Source organism: Emydura macquarii, unplaced genomic scaffold, assembly GCF_026122565.2.
Source record: "Emydura macquarii macquarii isolate MOO-44397 ecotype Brisbane River unplaced genomic scaffold, CSIRO-AGI_Emac_v2 contig_1390, whole genome shotgun sequence".
NCBI lineage: Eukaryota > Metazoa > Chordata > Testudines > Chelidae > Emydura > Emydura macquarii.
In genome coordinates, this window is record NW_027131527.1 from 11,669,666 (window position 1) to 11,691,383 (window position 21,718).

General features: G+C 41.1%; 1 protein-coding gene across 2 annotated transcripts in view; it reads left to right on the top strand.

Moving 5' to 3' along the window:
- The window catches only part of STOX1 (storkhead box 1), a 35,319-nt gene extending 18,667 nt beyond the window's left edge, over positions 1 to 16,652 (top strand). Inside the window, exons 1-4 of one of the 2 annotated variants that reach the window (XM_067552641.1) lie at positions 2,886 to 2,990; positions 3,204 to 3,318; positions 4,584 to 6,972; positions 14,209 to 16,652. In XM_067552641.1, the coding sequence (XP_067408742.1) occupies positions 3,303 to 3,318; positions 4,584 to 6,972; positions 14,209 to 14,368 (2,565 nt within the window). In that variant the 5' untranslated portion in view covers positions 2,886 to 2,990; positions 3,204 to 3,302 and the 3' untranslated portion in view covers positions 14,369 to 16,652. Of the gene's footprint in view, positions 1 to 2,837; positions 2,991 to 3,203; positions 3,319 to 4,583; positions 6,973 to 14,208 lie in introns of those variants that run through there. The other variant, XM_067552642.1, reaches the window with a different exon arrangement.
- The last annotated feature ends 5,066 nt before the right edge of the window (positions 16,653 to 21,718 follow it).

The following is a 21,718-nucleotide window of genomic DNA, read 5'->3' on the forward strand; positions in this document are numbered from 1 at the left end:
AAGTTGTAAAACAAAGGTCCAGAGCAATTTGACAAAAGTTCTTCCAGGTTCTGCTCCTTTATTCCATTTATGTAGGAGAAATATTCAGTGTTGAGTATTTTTCTGGCTGCAGTCTAAGGGTCAGATTACATGGTCATCCAACTATCTATCCAGCTACAGTTCAGTTAAACCTGAATTATTGTTTGACCTGATCAATGCAAACTTTGCATGTAAAGTCACACTTCTTCCTCTTTAAAAGAAAATTTTATCTCTTTGGCGCTGGAATCAGCTCTGTGCCTTGTAAAATACCCAGTGGGGATTTGCTATTATATTATGCTTGCACTGGCAGCTGATGGTAGTTTGGGATGTATGTGCAATATACACAAATACCAACAGATGACAGAAGAGAATAATTTATCTAATTAAAAACATACCATTTTACTCAGGGAAATAATGTGCTTTAATCTTACTATGCTATATCACATCACTGTGTTAAGTAGCCACAATGCAAGTATAGGATAGTCAATGTTTGTTTGTTTAATTAGTTAATTGTTGTTTATAGGCTTTTATATACCACTTATCACTATAATATCAGAATTCTTTGCAAATTTTAATGTATTTGGTCTTATCCCTGTAAGAGAAAGGGAAGTTTTATCATTCCCTGTTTACCAATGGGAAAACTGAGGCTAACTGGTTTGACATATAGAACCATGAATTAGAACCCAGATCTTCTGGTTCACAGCCCAAAATCTTGACCACAAGACCATCGTTCTTTGGGCTACAATCCTCTACATACTCATGCATGTGCTTAACATTGTACATATGATAGTCCCATTTAGTTCAACCCTAACTAGTTTAATTGGGACTACTGCTGTGTAAAGCATGTACGTAAGTGTTTGCGGGACTAAGGCCTAAACCTCCATGTATGTGCTTAGCCTGGCTGTGGAAAATGTCAAAAGAATCCCTTTCGTGGCTTTTTATGTCATTTTACTGATTGCTGTGATGTCCTCAGACTTCTTTCCAGAATGTTGAGAGCCGGAAGCTTTTAAGGTGGATTCATGACTATAAAGCTCTTTAGGTTATGGAATATTTTGTAAAGGGCTGAATACTCTGATGATGCTGTATAAATGTTTTGTGTTGATGATAAACAATATACAAAGGAAAATAACAGAAAGGTTAAGTGCCTTTTCTGGGCAGGCTCTCTGATCTACTGGATAGGACTGAGCCTGAGAGTCTGGATACCTGGGTCTTGACCCAGTCTTGTTGTGTGACCTTGAACATGTCACGTGGTCTCCTTGAGCCTTTGTTTTCCATATGTAAAATAGGGATAAGATTTACCTACATTTTAGGGAATGTTTTGAGGAATAGGTTAAAATGTACAGTGCTGTGTTGATTGTGGACACTTTGTGATCAGTGTGAATACCGGTGAGACACAGTACGCCCGATTTGCAGATCAATAAGGTTTAATGTGCAAGGTTTTCTATAAATATACTAGTTAGATACAAAACCTAAAATTAACTACAATATATCATACTCACTAAGCCTGGAGGCTAAGCAGTTACTCAGAAGGCTGTATACAGGAACGACTTTCTTCAGGGGCCCCGCCAGGGAGTCAGTGGATCCTCTGGTCCAACTGGCAGCACCTCCCATGGAGTCAGGTGTTGATGGAGCGCCCCCCTTTGTCTAAGTGATGACTACTTATACCCTTCCATAAACAACCTTCACCCAATTATCTCTCATTATCATATATGCTAATTACCTACATTGGGTTTCCACCCTTAACTACATTCCATTCTCACCATAATAATTGGGGTCCTCAAAACAACATCTGATGATAGGAGGGGTGGAACTTGTTGTTCCCATCACCCTTATCTATGTGTAGCTGCAAGCAATACGGTATCTGTATTTTGTCCTATTATGTGCCATGGTGTGCAGAAACTGAGACATCTATAAGGTTATTCAGTCTCTGCCAACTGGAAGATGTCATGCTACAGGGGTCAGAATAGCCAAGCAAGCAACTGAAGCTATGCTAGGCCTGTAGGACAGTGGTCAAGCAACTCAAATTGTACTGGGCCTCCAACATGCTGTATAAGTACAAAATTATTGTTGCAACCTGACAGTGGCAGAGATGACAACAGGACTTAAAAGATTTTTGGCTCCCTCTTTTATGCCCAGTCAACTATATAATTCTGTTTCTTGGGCTTTGTCTACATATGGGAAATTTACCTCATTCCTACAAGTTCTAGCACTGGTTCAAATGAACTGGTCTTAATATTTGTGAGTGCAACAGTGTAGACAGTCTTATGGTATGTCTCACTTTCTCTTCTTTCCCAACTTTATGAAACTTTGATACACAGCCCATCTATTCAGAGAAATTGCTAGGTGTTTTGTTTTTTGCATAGCTCTTCAGAGAAACATAGATTCTACATTTTATTGCATGTAAACTATCATTCAGACAAGTCAGAAGTAGTCAGACATCATTTTCTCTGTTTTTAACTCCCCGCTTTACTCAGTTTATACACAATTAAAATTAAAAATTTTAATTAAATTTTAATTAAAATTAATTGAATTAAAAATACCTAAGACAAACCTAATTTTACTTTAAAATCTTTGTTCTCTTGTTGAAAACATCAGTACATTACCATCAGCTTGCCAAGAGTCATATTTTTATTCCTTGAAAAATATTCCTATTAATTAGTTGATTTAAAAAAAAAAGCAGGGATGGGGAGAGTGGAGGTCATGGGGCTAACACTGAGACAACACAGAAATATAAAGTTCATGTATAAGTAACTAGCATAAATAATAGTAAACTAAACAATATCCCAAACAAACAACTTCTCCCTTTTTTTACATTTTAGGTGATGTATCTCCAGTTCACATAAATCCTATTTCTCAATCCCAGTTTGTTCCTTTGGGAGAAATTCTTTGCTGTGCTATATCTGATATGAATGCAGCTCATGTTATTGTTACCCAGGAAACGTTAATGGATCAGTTGGTGAAACATTATCCAGGTAACATGTTAATAATTTTTCCCTTCAGAAGCTAATAGATTGTAATTCATATATTGCTGACAGTGCATGTAAACATTCATAACAATATGCCTGAAGCTGGCAAAATGAAAGAATATAAATGAAAAGGTAATCACAAAGGAATTTATATACCCACCCGCACTATCTTTGTAAATCTGTGTACAGCATAGTAAAATGTATTTTATTTTTATATAGAATTCTTCCTACAAAGTATCCCTCTACATTGAGAAATAGAAAGAAAATAATAATGCTCTGAAAGTATATCAGTGGCTGTGTGCTAAGGACGTAGAGCACATGGAAATTGAAAGAGGTACTAAAAGAGGCCAAAATGTAGAAGTGTGTGAAAGTTTGGAGTTCCTAACTGGAGATCCTGAAGCTTTTAGTCACCCTCTTGAATGGATGGAATCATGATATTTGACTTTTGTAGAGGCCGTGGGATTGGCAAAGAAGAATCCACATTAAGGATCTGTGCACACAGATGAGATTGGCCTAAAATTCAAGTTTGGTGGCCAAATATTTCTTTGCAGCCAAAAAGGAAATTCTAACTCACTCATCCTAAGTGAGCATTACTCTTTAATCCTGCGTGTCTGACAAGGGAGTAGCAATTTCCACTGAGTTCCCAGGGTTTGGAGCACCTCATTTAAAATAAAAAATGGGGAAAGCTCCATTCTGGTGTTGAGGTTCCCCTAAGCCTCTTCCATTCAGTTCCTAAGAGTTCAGTCTGAATCCAGTCTTGTCACTCAGGTGTCTTTATTTGGGATACAACAAAGCTATGCTGAGTTGATCAGACTCAAGCATAGGAAGTGGGTGTGTGGCATACCACACATCCAAAGTTATGCAGAAAACCTCCTCCTTCCAACCGAGATGTGTCTGGCCCCTTTCCTTCCTCCTTTTCAAAAGTTGGCTTCTCTCACTACTCAAAAGTTGGGGTTGATGTTGTTCTGGTCCTTCCACATGTTACTGGTGAATTCAAAATATTGGCTAGTGTACCTTTTCCACTGCTCCCTATTGGAGAGAATTAATAATTGCTGTCCTTTACCGGGCTGGCCTATAGAAGAGCCCTTCATGCCCTTCACAGCTGCAAGAGTATTTGTTAGTTCTGTGTAAAAATTCTGTATTTATGAAGCACCGGGTACTGAGTTTTGTTCATAACTCTGAATCTATGAAGTTTAGCTCACAGTTGTGACATCTCTGTCCTGTATGCAGCCATAAGGTTTTGTTCAGGGTATTTTCTGCTGATGGACAACTGACTGTGTTACTCTTTTGTTTTTGGCTCTTAGAGCTGAGCACAGTGATGTGTCTCTAAAACATCCAGTTAAGAATGGCATCACATGATAGGAATTGTAAGAGTTTTAATTGTTAAGATTGATTTTTTACTACTGAAATTATTAGTACCTGAGTGGTCTTAGACTCTCTTGTAAATTCTTCATACTTAATCAATATGGTTCTTGTATGTCTGAGTCACTTCCAAATTTGTTACAGTTCAGTAAATTATTGTTCACTTCTAACTTTTCATGATTTTCTGTATTCACTTCTTTCTGATAGAAATATTTATATACTGTATCTTTATTGTAGGTATAGCAACTCCCTCACAAGAAATTCTATATAGTGCGCTTGGAACTCTAATTAGAGAAAGGAAGATATATCACACTGGAGAAGGCTACTTCATAGTGACCCCTCACACCTACTTTATCACAGATAATGTCATGAAAGACCACAAGAAATTCCTGCTAGAGGATAATTGCCCTGTACTGCCATCCAACTCTTACCTAGTAAGCATGGAGAGCTGTGCAGATCTAACAAAAGAAAATGTTCCTATGATGTCTCATTGCAGATCCTGCCATTGTTTCCCTGCTCAGGCTACATTCAGTGAACAAAGACATCAGCAATTAATTAGACATGAACCTAATGGAAGAGGTCAAAAACGTGCTGGTGAGTTGAAGCCCTCAGTTCAGAATCAGCCTATCTCTGCATCACTTGAAACTCATTCATGTGACACAACCAAGTCCTTAACTTCAATGAAAGAAAAAGAGAAATGTAAAAAGTTTGGACTTAGCCTTTTCTGGCGTAGCACATCTAAAAAAGAAAAATCTAAAAAAGAGTACTCCTCTTTTTCTGCCCAATTTCCTCCTGAAGAATGGCCAGTCAGGGATGAAGATAATTTAGATAACATTCCACGTGACATTGAACATGAAATCATCAAGCGTATTAACCCGGTGCTGACAGCAGATAACTTAGTTAAACATGCAGTACTAATGAAAAAATTTGAGGAACAGAAAAAATATATGAGTAAAGGCACCTCAACTGAAATGTTGACAATCAAGCAAAAACCTATTTCAAAAGGGTGCATTCATAAAAATCAAAGTAACACAGCAAAGCATCACAGGAAAGTTCAATCCAACAAAGAAAAGCAAATAAGCAAAACCCAGAGAAAATCTCAGTTCGATGAGGTAATGTCAGAAAATGACAAACAGGAAAAATGTGCAGAGCATCTGTCGTCATATGTTACAAATGAAGTCATAGCTCATGAACAGCTATATGACGATGCAACAGTTGTTGAATCCCATTTTATATATAAAAAGCAAATTAAGAATCCTTTTCAAGGTCTACCATGTAGAGAGAAACTTTCTACAAAAAGGCAGCACAAAGGTCAGAAAAACCGTCAATTTAAGTCCAGGATTCAAAAGCAAGAATGGAATTTTCAAAGGTCAAGGTCTTTGGATTCCTCAAGAACCTTTGACCGTGAAGCCATACAATCAAATACTGAAAAACTTGGTGACAAAGCCAAGCAAAATAAATCATTCCAAATTAACAATTCTTCCTTCCAACCCATCAAATACCATTTCAGTGAATGCTCTAACTATCCACAATGCAGTACTTTACGAATAGATGATAAATGTAAGTACTCTAGAGAGAGTAGCCTTTGTGACTCTGCTTATAGAGGGGCAAACGAAAAAGTTATTGGAGATGTTCCAAAAACTCGTCTCTCTTCCATTGAAGATACGTTTGAGTTTAAGGAAGAAATAAAGCATCCACTAAGTTCAAAAGATATTCGTCAGTGTGACAAATCTGCCATTACATGTGAGTTACTAGATCAAACATCAAATTGGTTTCAGAATTTCAGTCTTTCCAATGATCCATCTGATGCTAACCAGTTTAAACAATCTGAAAATGGTACAATTCAAAGACAAAGTACTGACAAAAAGAATGAACTAATGTTTAACAGTAATAATACTAAATGGCCTGAGTCTGTTAGCCCAGAAAAAGAAGGATTTACTGATGATCAGACTCTGTATCAAAAAGTAGATGATTATGATGATGTTGATGTTTGTAGTTCATTATCTCTTGAGGAGGAGGATTACTTTGAATCGTATCAACAGCAACACAGCCATTCTTTTTCAGAAACAGGAGAATGGAATAAGGTAGTACAACAAATAGGAACTGAAGCGTCTCTCGGAAACTGGGATCTTCATATTCATCCAGCTGAGTACAATGCTAACGTAAATAGATTAGATTCTTGTGGGCATGAAGGAAATGAATGGCATAGTCTTACTGAGTCAGTGGATAGCTCACAAGAATGCCAGAAAATGAATCTTGCAGGAGAAAATTGTTTCCATGATCAGACGTCTCAGTTGGTTTACAAACATCACAAAGAGGAAGTTGATCTTGATCAACATGTTGAAGCTTCAGATATTGATGTCAGTATATTTGATTTCTGCAAAACAAATGAAGGTGACTCAGATGCTGAAACTTTGCAGAACACTCACAATATAATGGGAGAAAAATCAGCATGTACACTGGGGTTGCAGACCAAGGATATGAGAAAAAACTTTGGAGAAAAGCGACAGCTTTTTAATAGTACACATACTACAATTTCAGGGTCAACTTTCCAACAAGAACCAAATAACTTAGAAGGAACAGAAAACCAGAGCATTACAGGAGACAGCGGAATTGATTCTCCAAGGTAAGAACACAAATATCAATGATATTCTACTTTTATAATCAGGTAGAATGGCTGGAATAGATAACAATTGTTCTTCTTCAAGTGCTTGCTCATGTTGATTCAAAGTAGGTGTGTGCACGCTGCGTGCACAGTCATTGGAAAGTTTTTTCCCTTAGTGGTACCGTCGGGTGCAGGCACCCCCTAGAGTCACGTCTCCATGGTGTCCTGTAGAGGGCCCTGCTACCACCGCCTCTTCAGTTCCTTCTTACTGCCTGTGATGGTTATTGGAGCTTCTATGTTCTCTTGCTTTGGCAAACATTTTCCCAAGTGGTATTCTTCTGTGGTTCCTGTAAATAGTTAGAGTAGAATTAGTTGCTAGTAGTTTAACTAGTTAGCTAAAGTTTTTTGGGGGGGGGTTTCCTCCCCCACTACGTTTCCCCCGGGAACCTCATGGGGTATGCCTTGGTCCCAAGGATTCAAATGGTCTGGGAACTGCCATAAGCCTATGCGAAGGAGTGACCCCCACAATTCCTGCCTGAAGTGCCTGGGTGAATCCCATCAGACTGATCTTTGTAAGATTTGCAGAGGATTTCATCCCAGGACCAAGAATGAGAGGAACATTAGACTTAAACACCTCCTCATGGAGGCAGCTCTCTGTCCCTAACTGGCCCCAGGCCACTCTGGACCCGGCACCCAGTATCTCAATGCAGAGCATGCCGCCTTCTGTTACAGAGTCTATGGTGCCAAAGGGAGACTTGGCGCAGAGAGAATCCCAGCACTGCCATTCTCTGGCACCGAAGATGACCCGGCACTGTTCTCACTCTCTGGTGCCTCATAAGAGGTGCAGAAAGACCAACAGAGGGTGTTCACTAGAAAGCAGTGGAGAGGGACAGCACTAAGGGTGTGCGTCCCGCGCCGGAGTACCTGGCACCTGCCTCACTGGAGGTGGCACCATCGACTTTGGCCCGACAAGGGTTCCATCGAGTCCGGTGCCAGTGGACTCACCCATCAGGGAAAGTCAAGTGGAAGAGTTGGACCTTTCTTCCATCTCTGACACTTTTGAGGCAGCTAGGGACCTGATAGCCATGACAGCATAGCAGTCCCCTGCCAGAATGGAGAGAGTGCCCATGTTAAGACCTCCTGTGGTGCCGTCTAGAGGCAAGCTTGCCATGATGTGGCATCGGTTGCCTTCCCCTTGGCACCGCTCTCTGGCACTGTCTCACTCGGCACCGCTTAGTGCCATCAGACTCAGAGGTTGAGTCGTCCACCTCCAAGCATAGTCGGCACCAGTCCGAGTAGTGGTGGTACTACAGGGAACAGCAGAGGCAAGTACCCCTCATGGGTCCTTGGCCAGTGCAGTGGCAGATGCCCATGAAATGGCCCTTCTGGACCACGTGGGCATACCACCAGCCCCAGAGGTCTTGCTCTAGGCATTCCCACTCAATCGCCTCTGATAGACGGGCTCCCCGGATGCACGAGGAATGCCTGAAACCTCCATGCCCCAAGATAGACGTCAAGGTTGGAGCCAAGGTTGGTGCGGAGTATGGTGCAGGATCTGGCGCTGGGGTTGTCTGTGGTACCAAACATGTCAGCCTGGCGCAGGACAAAACCCATGATGTGGAGGGTCAGGAAGGTCTGGTCCCACTCAGAGCATCCTCGTCATCCTCCCCCAAGGAGTAGGTGGCAGGGACTTTCACTGCGCTACCCCCAGTGGACAACAGGGCTCACCAGGGTTTATTATGAGGAGTGGCCCAGAACCTAGGACTCCAGGCTGAGGAAGTGTGGGAGTTAGTGGACCCCATGGTGGACAGCTTGGCACCAGAGAGCCCCTTGAGGTTAGCACTGCCCCATATTAAAACCACTCAAAATACAACCAAAACTTTATGGCAGACATCAGCCTCTATTCTCCCCTACAGCTAAGGGGATAGAAAGAAAGTACTTTGCACCTTCCAAAGGGCATGAGTTTCTCTTTACCTACCCGCAGCGAGGGTCACTGGTAGTATCGGCGGTAAATGAGAGAGGCAAGGGCTGCAAGGCCCAACACTCAAGTCCAAGGACTCGAAGAAGCTGGACGTTTTCGGTAGGAAGGTATATTCCATGGGGGGGCTCCAGCTTCACATCGCAAACCAACAGGTGATTTTGATCTGATACAATTTTAATACATGGCAGACCATGATAAAGTTCAAGGAGCTGTTCTGGCTGACTCCAGATTGGAATTCAGAATGATTATGGAAGAGGGCAAGGACCTTGTTGCAGGCAGCCCTGGACGTGGCGGACTTGGCCATGTGAACCATGTCTTCCATGATCACCATGAGAAGGAACTCTTGGCTGCAGATGTTGAGCCTCTGTCCAGAAGTCCAACAGACCATTCGGAACTTGCCCTTTGAGGGTTCAGGGTTATTTTCGGAGAAGCAGGACTCCAGACTCCACAGCCTGAAGGATTCAAGGGCAACACTGAAATCCTTAGGGCTTCATACGCCATCCACACAAAGGAAGCATTTTAAGCCACAGCCTACGCAGCAGTTTTACCTGATGCCATCTAGGCAAGACTACCCTAGAAAGTGATGCAGAAATAACAAGTGTAGGACACTGCAACTGCCGTCCAACCAAGGCCAGGGCTCAGCGGGACAGTCCTCCAGCTCCAAGTGAGCATTTTGAGAGTGTCCAAGGCTGGCACACCAGACCAGATCCCGGATCCTTCTCGTTGCTTCCTGAACCATCTATGCCATTTCTATCGTGCGTGGTCTCAGATCACCTCAGATAGATGGGTCCTGTGCACAGTAGAATTAGGGAATTCTCTCCAATTCTGTACCTCCCCACCCTCCCATCCTCCTTTCCTGTCCCTCTTCAGGGGACCCCTCTCTCAATTACTACTTATGCAGAGGTGCAAAGGCTCCTAAGAAGTAACAGTAGAGGAGGTTCCTCAGGAACAAAGGGGAAAGGAGTTTTACTCCTGATATTTCCTAATCTCAAAGGGGGTCTCAAACCTATTCTTGGTTTGTGAAACCTCAACAGATTCATGAAGAAGCTGAAGTTCCGCAGTCTCCTTGGCCGATTATCATTCCCTCCCTGGATCCAGGGGACTGGCATGCCACTCTTGACTTGAAAGATGTGTATTTTCATATCTCAGTAGTCCTGTCCCACAGAAGACTCCTCAGATTTGTAGTAAACCACACTCATTTATCAATTTACAGTCCTCCCCTTCGGCCTGTCAGCAGCCTCTTTAGGGTTCACCAAGTGTATGGTGGTGGTTGTGGCATTCTTAAGGAGACAACAAGTACAAGTGTTCCTGTATCTAGATGACTGCCTTGTCAAGTGCTGTTCCAGGGAGCAGGTAGAGGTACAGGTCAATCGGATCTGGTCGTTCTTCAACAGATTGGGTCTACACCTAAATATACCCAAGTCAACCTTGTCCCCTACTCAAAGAATAGATTTCATAGGAGCAATCCTAGACTCAGGCCAGGCCAGGGCACTTCTGCTGGAGTCTCACTTCCAGACCATTTGCTTCCTCATTGAGGATTTCAGGCGCTTCTCCACCATGAACATGTGGAGCTGCCTGAAGCTCCTAAGTCACATGGCCTCCTGCATGTATGTGTTCCAACATGCGAGGCATGTGGCTCCAGGCTTGGCTGGTGTCAGATTACCAGCTAAACAGAGACAGACTAGACAAAGTAGTTTTGCTTCCTCCTCAGGTCGTTGAATCCCTTTTGTGGTGACTAAACCCTCAATCAGTATGCGAGGGAGTACTCTTCTCTAGATCCCAGCTGTTGCTGTGCCTGGTCACAGACACATCAGCGTTGGAGTGGGAAGCGCATCTAGGAACTCGCAGGACGCAAGGCCTCTGGTCTTGAGCACACCTATCACGCCACATCAATGTCAGAGAGCTGAAAGCGGTTCGCCTAGCATGCCAAACCTTCCAGTTCCATCTGCAAGGCAGATGTATATCAGTCATGAAATAAAACACAACAGTGAACAGACAGGGTGGAGCTTGCTCCTCTCCCGTGTCAAGAACCCCTCAAGCTGTGGAATTTCTGCATAGCTCACTCCATACACCTAGAGCAGTGTTTCTCAAATAGTGTTCCACGGAACCCTGGGGTTCCGCGGGCTGAGTTGAAGGGTTCCGCGAAAAAGCAGAACCGTGCTGCTGAAATTAACAGAAATCGTGCGCCACCGAACAGCTGTGAGCACGCCGCCGAACAGCTGATGGCGCCGCGGAACAGCTGTGATCGCGCTGCCGAACAGTTGATCACGTCGCGGAAAACAGCTTAGAGAGTGCGCCGCCGAAACCAGCCTACACCATGCTGCCAAAAAGGGGAAGATTTCCTGGACTTGTCGGTGGAGGGTATGGCATGGCCGTGCAAGGGTGCCGTGGCGAAATATAATTGAGAAACACTGACCTAGAGGCATCTTACTTCTCGGGATCCCAGAGCGAGCTGGTGGTCCATCTCAGCAGATCCTTCAGCTGCCATGAATCTGTTCACCTGGACGGCGTGAGCATTATCTTCCAGAAGTGGGGAGTTCCCCAAGGAAATCTGTTCGCAGCAAGACTCAACAGGAAGAGTCAACAGTTTTGTTCTTTCCTAAACCACAGCCTGGGCTCGATTGCAGACGTTTCTCCTTCCTTGGAAGGGCCACCTGCTTTACATGTTCCCACCTTTCCCGCTCATTCACAAGATTCTGCTCAAGATCAGGAGAGACAGAGCTTCCTTCATACTGATAGCCCCCAGCCTAGTCCTGACAACATTGGTATACAATGCTACTGGAGCTGTCGGTGGTCACTCTGATCACCCTGTCTTCGGTGCTGGATCTAATCATGCAGAACTATGACCACCTCCAACATCCCAACCCTGAGACTTTCCACCTCACGACGTGGAAGCTTCATGGTTAAATCTCATGGAGTCCATATGCTTGGGCCTGCAAACAAGGTCCTCCTTGGCAGCAAGGCTACGAACTTGGCCAAATGGAAGAGGTTTTCCTGGCGTGGGTAGTCAATGAGTCTTTACTAATCCAGTGGTGTCCCATTTTCTCAAAGGTCTGAACAGCATGGGACCTTAAACCAGTGCTCTCTAGACTAATGGGGCCTTCCTTCAAGCCCTTAGCAACATGCTTGATCTCTATCTCTCATGGAAGGTGACATTCCTGGTCACAATAACCTTGGTTAGGAGGGTGTCTGAGCTCAAGGCTCTGACATCCGAAACCCCCATATACGGTGTTCCATAAAGACAAGGTCCAGTTGTGACTGCACCTAGCCTTCCTCCCTAAGGTGGTATCCCAGTTTCATATGAGCCAGGGCATCTTCCTCCCAGTATTCTTTCCTAAGCCACATGCCAATAACAGGGAGCAACTTCTCCATTCCCTAAATGTCAGGCAGGCAATGGCTTTCTACAACGAAAGGACAAGACCATTTCATAAATCAAACCAATTCTTTGTTGCAGTAGCAGACAGGATGAAAGTGTCATCCCAGAGGATTGCATCATGGATTACGTCGTGCATCAGGACTTGCTATGACCTGGCAAAGGTGGCAGCCCCAGCATTGACAGCACACTCCACGAGGGTGCAGGCCTCCTCGGCAGGATTTCTGGCATGGGTCCCTACACAGGAGATCTGCAGGGCTGCAACATGGTCATCGTTCTATATGTTCACCTCGCATTATGCCATCACCTAACAGGCCAGGAACGATGTGTCATTCAGCAGAGCAGTGCTTCAATCAGCGATTCTGTGAGCTCGGACCCCTCCTCCTATGGTCAGCTTGGGAGTCATCTACTTGGAATCAACATGAGCAAACAGTAGAAGAAGAAAAAATGGTTACCTATCTTTTCGTAACTGTTGTTCTTCGAGATGTGTTGCTCATGTCCATTCCAAGATCCACTCACCTTTTCCCTCTGCTGGAGCCAACTGGTAAGAAGGAACTGAAAGGCAGCGAGTCGGTAGGGCTGTATATACGGCACCATGAAGGTGTGACTGCACCAACCTGACAGGTACTGCTAGGGGAAAAAACCTTCCGACGTGTGCGCACACCTACTTGGAATGGACACGAGCAACACATCTTAAAGAATGACAGTTACGAAAGGTAAGTAACCATTTTTATTGTCATGAAGAACTCCATCACTAAAGTGCACTGCAGAAATATCCTGCAACATGATAGTGCTAAAGTGTCTCTCATATAAACTTTTCATACACTTAACTAATAACATATGTAACATTTACATTTCTCTGAGACAGGAAAATATCATTAATTCTGTTTTACAGATGGGGAAACCAAGGCATAGAGAGGTTAGGCAATTTGCTAGGAGACATTGTGGCTTAGGGGTTGAAGCATGGACCTGGTAATCTGGAAACTTGGGTTTTGATATTGATCTTGCTGTGTGACTTTAGGCATGTCATTTAACCTCTGTGTTAACCACAATTTCTCCATTTGTAAACTAGGGTTATTTACTTACTTCAGATAGGTGTTTTGAGGTCTAATTCAATGTGCAAAATATTACTCAGGCCAGTCAGAATTGCAAATAGATTTTAAGGATTCTGTGCTTTCAGCCCTGTGCTCATTTTTTTTTCTTTTTTTTCCTTTCACTGTGGGGCCTGTAGCCTTTAAGGGACTATCCCCATTTTTCATAAATTCACCCAATCAGAAAAGGTCCTGCATGAAATAAGCTTGAATTTTCACATGCTTGCCTGCGAGAAAAGTTCAGGTTTCCAAATTTTCACAAAAATTTGATATTTTTCGGAAGTTTGAAATTGGATGAAACTAATTGGCAAAACACTAGTTTAAATTTTTGAGAGAGAAATTCCAACCAGCTCTGTTAGTCACATCAAGGTGTCATATGATTCATGACCCTTGCCATGGTGGCACTTGAATGAAGAGAAGAATCCCCTTCTCCCCCGCTCCCCCCAATCATCACTGTCATTTTGAAAAGCTAGTACATACTAAGGATCAAATACTACAATTCTTACTTAGGCAAAATTCCTAATTAAATCAGCATGTGTTTTGCCTAAGTAAGAACTACAGTATTTGGCCCTATGTTCTTTTGGCACCAGGGTGTGCACAGTGCAGGAATTTAAATTTGACCACTTTTGGAGGGGCACAGAGCTCCTCTGGCCCTGAGGCCTCAGCGGCCCCTCGGCTGGAGGAGTTCTGTGCCCCCACCGATTATTTGGGGGGGAGGGAGGGGATGCCCCTGCATGTCCCCCCCTTGTGCACACTTCTGGTATTTACTATCTATGTGGCACTAAAAAATAAATAAATGGTTTTATATTTAGAACACAAAGTCTTATATCTACTACTTCAGCCATTTTGGATGGATTGAAAAGAAGACGAAGTTTCCTGCAGAACTTTGAAGGAATAAATAACAGTGCAAAGAGTGGAAGGATACTTACACAAAATACTTTGCTTCAGTTAACTCCAGTCATGAATGTTTAAGTTTGTTCTCTTACAGAACTTTGTGAATTCTTTCATTTGTATAATGTAAATAGTGTGGCTGTAAATTTTGTAAACAATCAAATACATAAAGATGCCTTTAAATCCATGTCTAGTCTTTTAAAACTTGTTTGAACATTTCACTTTGGATTCTTAACTTTTAATTAACATTTTAATAATAAGACAGTTACTTTTGTTAGTGCTATTGTAACCATGTTTGTAATAAAAATGTGTAAAGCAAAAGTATGGACTAAGGGTGTATTTAAGTCAGGTCAAATTACTAGTCTGACATGATTGTATGTGGTGCTCCAATAGCAATCGTACAATTACAACAAGCGGCAAGTTGCACTTTTTAAATGTACTTCCTATGTGCACCACTTGGCCAACAGAACCCACTAGATACCAGAAAGCACAAAAGAAATAAGTAAGAAATAAGACTTAATATCCCATCCCACCCCAAAAAAACCACTTGAGATTGAAAACTTGCTCCCACTAGATCAGAAAGAACACTAATAATACTCTGCTGACTAAAGCCAGTGGACCTACTCATATAAGCAAACAGATGTTAGCGTTTCTAAATACAAGAATCTTTTATCGATACAGGATGCACAGGAGAAAATACACTATATTAGTGCTACTAACTAAAAAGATTCCCCTACTATATGTGCACACGCTTCCCGTGCTGCTAGCCAGACGTTTGTTATTTCCCTAATGGAAGAAAACCAACCAGTACTATTTCCTAGCTGTCCAGTTCAGAGCTTAATTTAGAAACCTTCCTTCCTCTAGTCATCCCATATCTGAAAGTTAATTGTATACAGTCCTTATGAAGCCAATTACCAAACAGTGGGTGTTTTTAGTGCTCTGCTTACAGATGCAGCAAAATATAATCTATTGTGGACCTTAGATTTTCCCTCAATCAAAATGTAGTCTATCCAAGCATTTTAAATAACTATTAGTGATGTAGGCACACTTGGAAGCTAAAATTTTACACGTATGTATCTCAGAACTTCCTTTAGAAACAGCTATCTTTTAATGGTGGAATGCTTTCTTTGGTTTTATTAATGATCATGATTAAGTATTTGAAAACTCTGCACTTGGAGGAATTTATGATAGTGTGCTTATGCCTTAAAACATAGGAGTATATAATGGTTACATGCATAATGATTGATAGCTTTTAAGGCCAGAAGAGACCATTGTGATCAACTAATCTAACTATTTGTCATAAAATTTCAACAAGTGATTCTTGCCCCAAACCCTTAACTTCTGGTTGAGCTAGAGCATATATTTCAGAAAGACATCCTGTCTTAAATGACCGCGATAGTGAAGGTCCCTTATGATGGTGTCTTAGGTTTGACTGTCAAATTTAAGCTGTGTTTTATTGTAATACTGTGCATTATCCTGATAAGAATTAAGCTGTTTGTTTAAGATTCTGGACCCTTATCCAGATACTTCCGCTGTTGCGAAAAATGGGTTGGGACTAATAGATAGAAGAAGATTGTTGTATACGCACACAGTATTTCCTTTTGCCTGGAGATTGGGTTTTGGCTAAAATGAGATGGTGGTGGGAAGTCGTATTTCATGGTGAATGTGCAAACATGTTTCTAGATTTCACCTTATTGAACGTTAAGATAGACCCTCTGAAAGAGGACCTTTTTTCCTCTCTAAGTGCTAGAATGGTGGTGACTTAACTCCTAATTTTAGGGTGGATAAAAATTGATGATTTTTTAAAAAATTGGATTTTTAAATTAAAAGTTTATTTTAAATAAATATGTGTATTTAAAATTAAATTTGAAATGATGACAACCTATATTAAGGCCTAAACTTACTACAGTCTATTAATATAATATAAAATAATTTTAAAATTTTAAAAGCAGTACATATTTGCTGCCAAAGTTTTAAAGGAAGTCAAACCCCTGATCTGGTGGAAGTCACTGGCTCAGCACCTGGAAACAGAGTTTGTTAAAGGGGTAACCCCGCTTTTGACAGCAGTAGACTTTTCTGCAGGGAGAATATTTTCTTCATTTCAGTTTATTCAACTAGGTCAGTTCAGTGGTGAGTTTATTCGAAGTTGAGAAATTGATTTGGAGTTGTAAAAACAAGAAAGCTTGTTTTCTTCTACCATGATGTATAAAAATGAGGTGAAAGTATGAGAGCTACTAGTTCTTAAAAACTTGAAGGACATGGTGATCAGATACAATCAGATCAATACACTAACTAGAGAAAATACTTCCTTTGTTTAATAAATCAATTATTTTTAAATGCAAAACATGTTTTGATAAACTTATTTTTTCCCTTTTATGTGTCCAACACATTTAGGATATTTTTATTTTATTTAACTAATAAAAATACCATTTTAAAATGTTGTTTGTTAACTTTTTTAATTTAATTCCAATTTTCATCCAAATGTGGCTAGACACAAATCAGAAGTAAAAATTAATTTAGTAAATTGGAAACATCATTCACCATTTTCTAACATAATATAAAAATGTAAAAATTTAAGAATCAGAATAAATGTATGTTAAAATATATAATTGTTTAAATAAATGCATACAGATGTATTATATCCCCCTCTTTAGTAAAAAGTACCAGACTTAGGCATGAAGGCTATATTTAATTGCAAATCAACATGTTTTACAAGGCTGAAGTTGGTTCCTTATTCCCAGTTTCTCATTCCCAGATCTTTATTCTTGGCACCAGTTTCTTATTCGTTGCTCCCCGATCCTTATTCAAAGGCCAAAATTATTTTAAAATACATCAATTTCAGATTGTTTAGAAATTTCATCAAATTAATATGATTGAATGTGATTAAAATTTAAATGACTAATTAAATAGTTATTAAATAATCAAATAAAGAACTAGGTTTTGACTGGCTATACATGACAAAATGTGCCTCTGGTCACCCCAAGTGGCACATCCCCACGACTGTCAAATTGTTATGAAAGAGCTGAGACATGCCACTTGCCACCCCGAAGCATCATTCCTGTGCAGTTTGTTGCCATGTGTCACACCCCACCCCGCTTCCATTTTGTAAATAGTGATTGAATAAGGAGCTGGGTTTTGTCAGACTGTCACCCCAAGTTACACGTCCCTGTAACAGTTATACTCTTTTGAAGGAGCGGGGAGATGCCACTCCTTGACCTGAAGCTTCATATTTGAACAGCATGTTGCCACTTGTTACACCCTCTTCTATATTATACTTAGGGCTTGAATAGGGAGTTGCGATTTGACTGATTGTATATGCCAAACTGTGTTTTGGTTCACCTCAAGGGACATGTCCCTGTGACTGACAGACTGTTCTGAAAGACCTGGTACATGCCACTTGCCAACTCCAAGCTTTGCTCTTGCACAACATGCTGCAGAAGGTCACATTCCTACCCCTCTTCCATGTCATACAGACAGCTTGAATAAGGAGCTGTGTTTTGACTGACTGTAGGTGACAAAAGAGTCTTGGGTCCCCTTCCCAAGCATCAGACTGCATTGGAAGTGCTGGGATATGCTACTCTTCAACCTGAAACTTCATTCTTGAGCAATATACTGGCATGTCATACCTCTGTCCCACTTCCATAGGGTAAATGGTGCTTGAATAAGAAACTTGGTTTTGTCTGGCTGTTCGTGACAAAATGCATCTGCCACCATATGACTGTTCTGAAGGAGCTGGGACATGCCAAACCCTAAGCTGCTTTTCTGAGGTAAACGCTAACCAGTATTGTACCTCTTCTTTTATATTATGTATTTCAGTTAGTAAACATGCAAAAGGCATGTAAAAATCAACACAAAACAATATTGAATATTGGTTGTAAATCCATCTGTAATGTTTTCACAAATTGTATGGACAGCTAGAAATTAGGAAGCTTATAAGAACGCTTGTTTGTTTTTAGACAATTTTAGAACAGAAAAAAGGCTATATTTATCAAAGTTTAATTGTGTTAGAAATAAAAGTATATTTGTTATTTGTGATTTTATTTTGCTTGTTGCACAACAGAAGTAAGATGAAGAAAATATGTTTTGGTTTTTGGAGCTGCTCTTTAGGAGTGTGAAAATATTTGGCTTGCTTCTTGGGTGTTGAATGAGGATGTTTATTCCAAGTCTCACCTTGAATGGGAGGCTCTGGAATATCTAAATCAGAAACCTTGTCAGCTACTATATTCTTAAACTCCCGCTTCCTGTTACAGACATGCAAGATGGCTATTGGAGTTGCCTGTAGTTTGCCTTTAATTGTGTATTTCCTAATTTCCACAAACTCTGAAGCTCTATGAGGGAGCTGGTTATTTTTCACAATTCTGAACCAGTTTTTCAACAGTGATATTACCGTCCCTTGTTAATGGCAATTTTATTGCTTGTAGCATAATGCCACTCCATAATAGTGATATTGGGACATACTTGAACAAGACTTCCTGCAGTTCAGTACCATTAATATGTATTTGGAGGAGCATATACATTCTCTAGAGCATCTTTTCCCAGACATCTGATGGAATCAGTTTAACAAAAGATGAATTTCTGCAAATTGCTCCTTGCTTATTCTGTGAAGAATATCTGTTGTTTCCATACAGGTTGTGTTACCTCTCTTATTAAGTCCCTGCAACGTCTGGTAAGATTTGCTGTACTGAAAAATCTTGCTGAGTCTGTTAATCATTTTACTGCATTGTTTCCTCCATTTTGCAATAGTGGACAGGCATACAAGAAAAACTTCTTGACAGCAATGGAAACTTTTACTTTAGCTACATTTAATTTTACTTTAGCTACATATATCCACATATTATTTTTATCATATTGCTGCACAAATGTGTAATACTATAAAATCAATTTGTGTTATACTGTAAAATCAATTTGCCTAACCCAGGAATACTGCTTGCTGTAAGGATCTGAGATTGTGTTTGTTGACAAGGCTCTGAAATATTTGTAAGAGAACTGAAATGCTGCCATTCTTCTCAAACTCTGAAGAATCCAGATGAAACATACTATATATTGTGGCCATACTAAAGAAACTGAGAAATCCTGTCTGAGAAAAGAACTAAGGAGTTTAGATTTGTGTGTGTGTGTGTGTGGAAGTATATAAGTGTAAATATTATGTTGAAATTTTGCATTTGTAACAGTAACAAAGTGGCAAAGCCTGTATAAGGACCAGTAGATTTATTGACTAATAGCTTTGGTTTTAAACTTATTCATAGGTATTCCAGATACTATTTACAATGTTTTGTGTTTATAAAATGTTTGTGTACCAAAAAATGTGATGTCTCTCTCTTTGAAGTTGACAGAACTATTAACAATTAAATTCATGGTTTTAAATACAATAGCTCCATAAGACTTTCAGAAAAGTCCTTAGCCATAGAACCCTGACCTGCACTTCATCAGAGTTAAATTGAGATGGAGGAAAAGGAAAGTGTAATAAAGTTGAACATAATACTGCCTTAGCAGTACCTAACCAGCTACAAGTGTGCTTCAGAACTCTGCTGGTTAAAAGGCCTTGTAAGTTAGAGGTGAAATAAGAATTTTGTCATTTGTGGGGTTGAAACCCCAGTTCCTTAAGGATAATTTGTGTGCATGTGTTTGTGTATTTGTTTGTGGAGGGGGTATGACATGTGGCAGCATGGAACAGGAACCGTGCTGGGGCCTAGTGAGTAGCATATCCCAGCTCGTCACAACGGGTGACCTAAGACTTATTTTGTCACATACAATCAGTCAAAACCCAGCTCCTTATTCAAGCCCTCTGTACAATATGAGCCCTATGTACGGTATGCAAGTGAGATAGGAGTTTGAGACATTGTGCAGGCACAAAGCTTTGGGTCAACAAGCACCGTGTCCCAGCTCCTTCAGAACAGTCCCTCACTTGAGCGAATATAGCACTTGGGGTCACCTGAGACACATTTTGACACATTTAGTCAATCCAATCCCAGCTTCTTATTCAAGTCCTATGTACAATATATAAAGATAGAGGTGTAACAGATGCCAGCAGGCTGCTCAAGAACAAAGTTTCAAGTGGGTGAGGAGCATATCCCAACTCCTTCAAAACAGCCTATTGATCATGGGGATGTGTCACTGGGGGTAACCCAAAACTTATTTTGTCAAGCAGAGTCAGTCAAAATCTCCTCCTTGTTCAACTTCTGCACAATATGGAAGTTGGGTGGGTACCTGACATGGCAACATATTGCACAGGAATGAAACTTTGGGTCAGTGAGGGGCATGTCCCAGCTCCTTCAAAACAATCTGACAGTCATGGGAATGTATCACTTGGGAGTGACCCCAAACTTATTTTGACGTAACGCCGGTCAGAACCTATCTTATTTGATTAATTAATAAGTAATTAGTAATTTAATTTATCACAATCATATTAATTTGATGATATGGCTAAAAAGTTACTTACATTGCTATATTTTTAAATAATTTGGCCCTTTACCTAAGGAGCAGGTACCACCAATTAAGAATAAGGAACCAGCTTCAGCTTTGACATAGTTTAGAGATTACCAACCAAATAAGAATCAACCTTTTTAGGGAAAATATTGAAAAGTGCAAAACAAGATTGAAACTGATTATGTAAATCAAGGTTTTAAGATAAGGATTTTCAGATTGCATATTTGGAACAGTAATGATGCCCTCTAGGGGTGAACACTTGTAACAGCCATGAAAAGAGACATCCCAGTGAAGTGATTCTCACTTCGTGTGGTCAGATAGCTTCTGATAAATAAAATGGGGATGGAAGGGAGGAAATCAGAAAAGGTTGTACTTAAATAAAACCAAATAATTTTTATTAAATACATCATCTGCCCTCAAGTATTTAAATGAGAGGTCTCTAGTTGCTCCCATTATAAGTTGTTTATTGTAAGTACGGCTGAAAATGGAAAAACTACACAAAGTAGTGCCTGAGAATGAACATTGGGTTTTTAATCACTTAGGATGCAGTGATGTTTCTAGAGGGTTGGTAGGGGACCATCATAGTATAATTTTCCTGTTCCTGGCCCATGAAGCTGTGCAGAAACTTGGCCGCACAAAGCAAGCCCCCCCCCCATGGAGAGTCAGAGATACAGAACTGCTCTTTGCTGCCTGGTCCTACTCACTTGCCATGGGGGTTGGCTCTGATATAAAGGGCTGAGGTGTCTGTTACATGGCAGAGAGCCCGATCCACTGAGTAGAGCTGCCGCCTCTGAGGCACAAAGAAATAGGACAACCTGGATGGCTGAGCCTGCCTGAGCCCATCAAACTGGGCTGCTGGCTGGCGTCTGGGCTGAGCCCCCTGACGGATCTTCCAGGACAGAGGGCCGGCCTCGTGCCCTGGTGACCCTTACAGCTATCCCGGGACAGAGGGCCGGCCTCGTGCCCTGGTGACCCTTACAGCTATCCCGGGACAGAGGGCGAGCC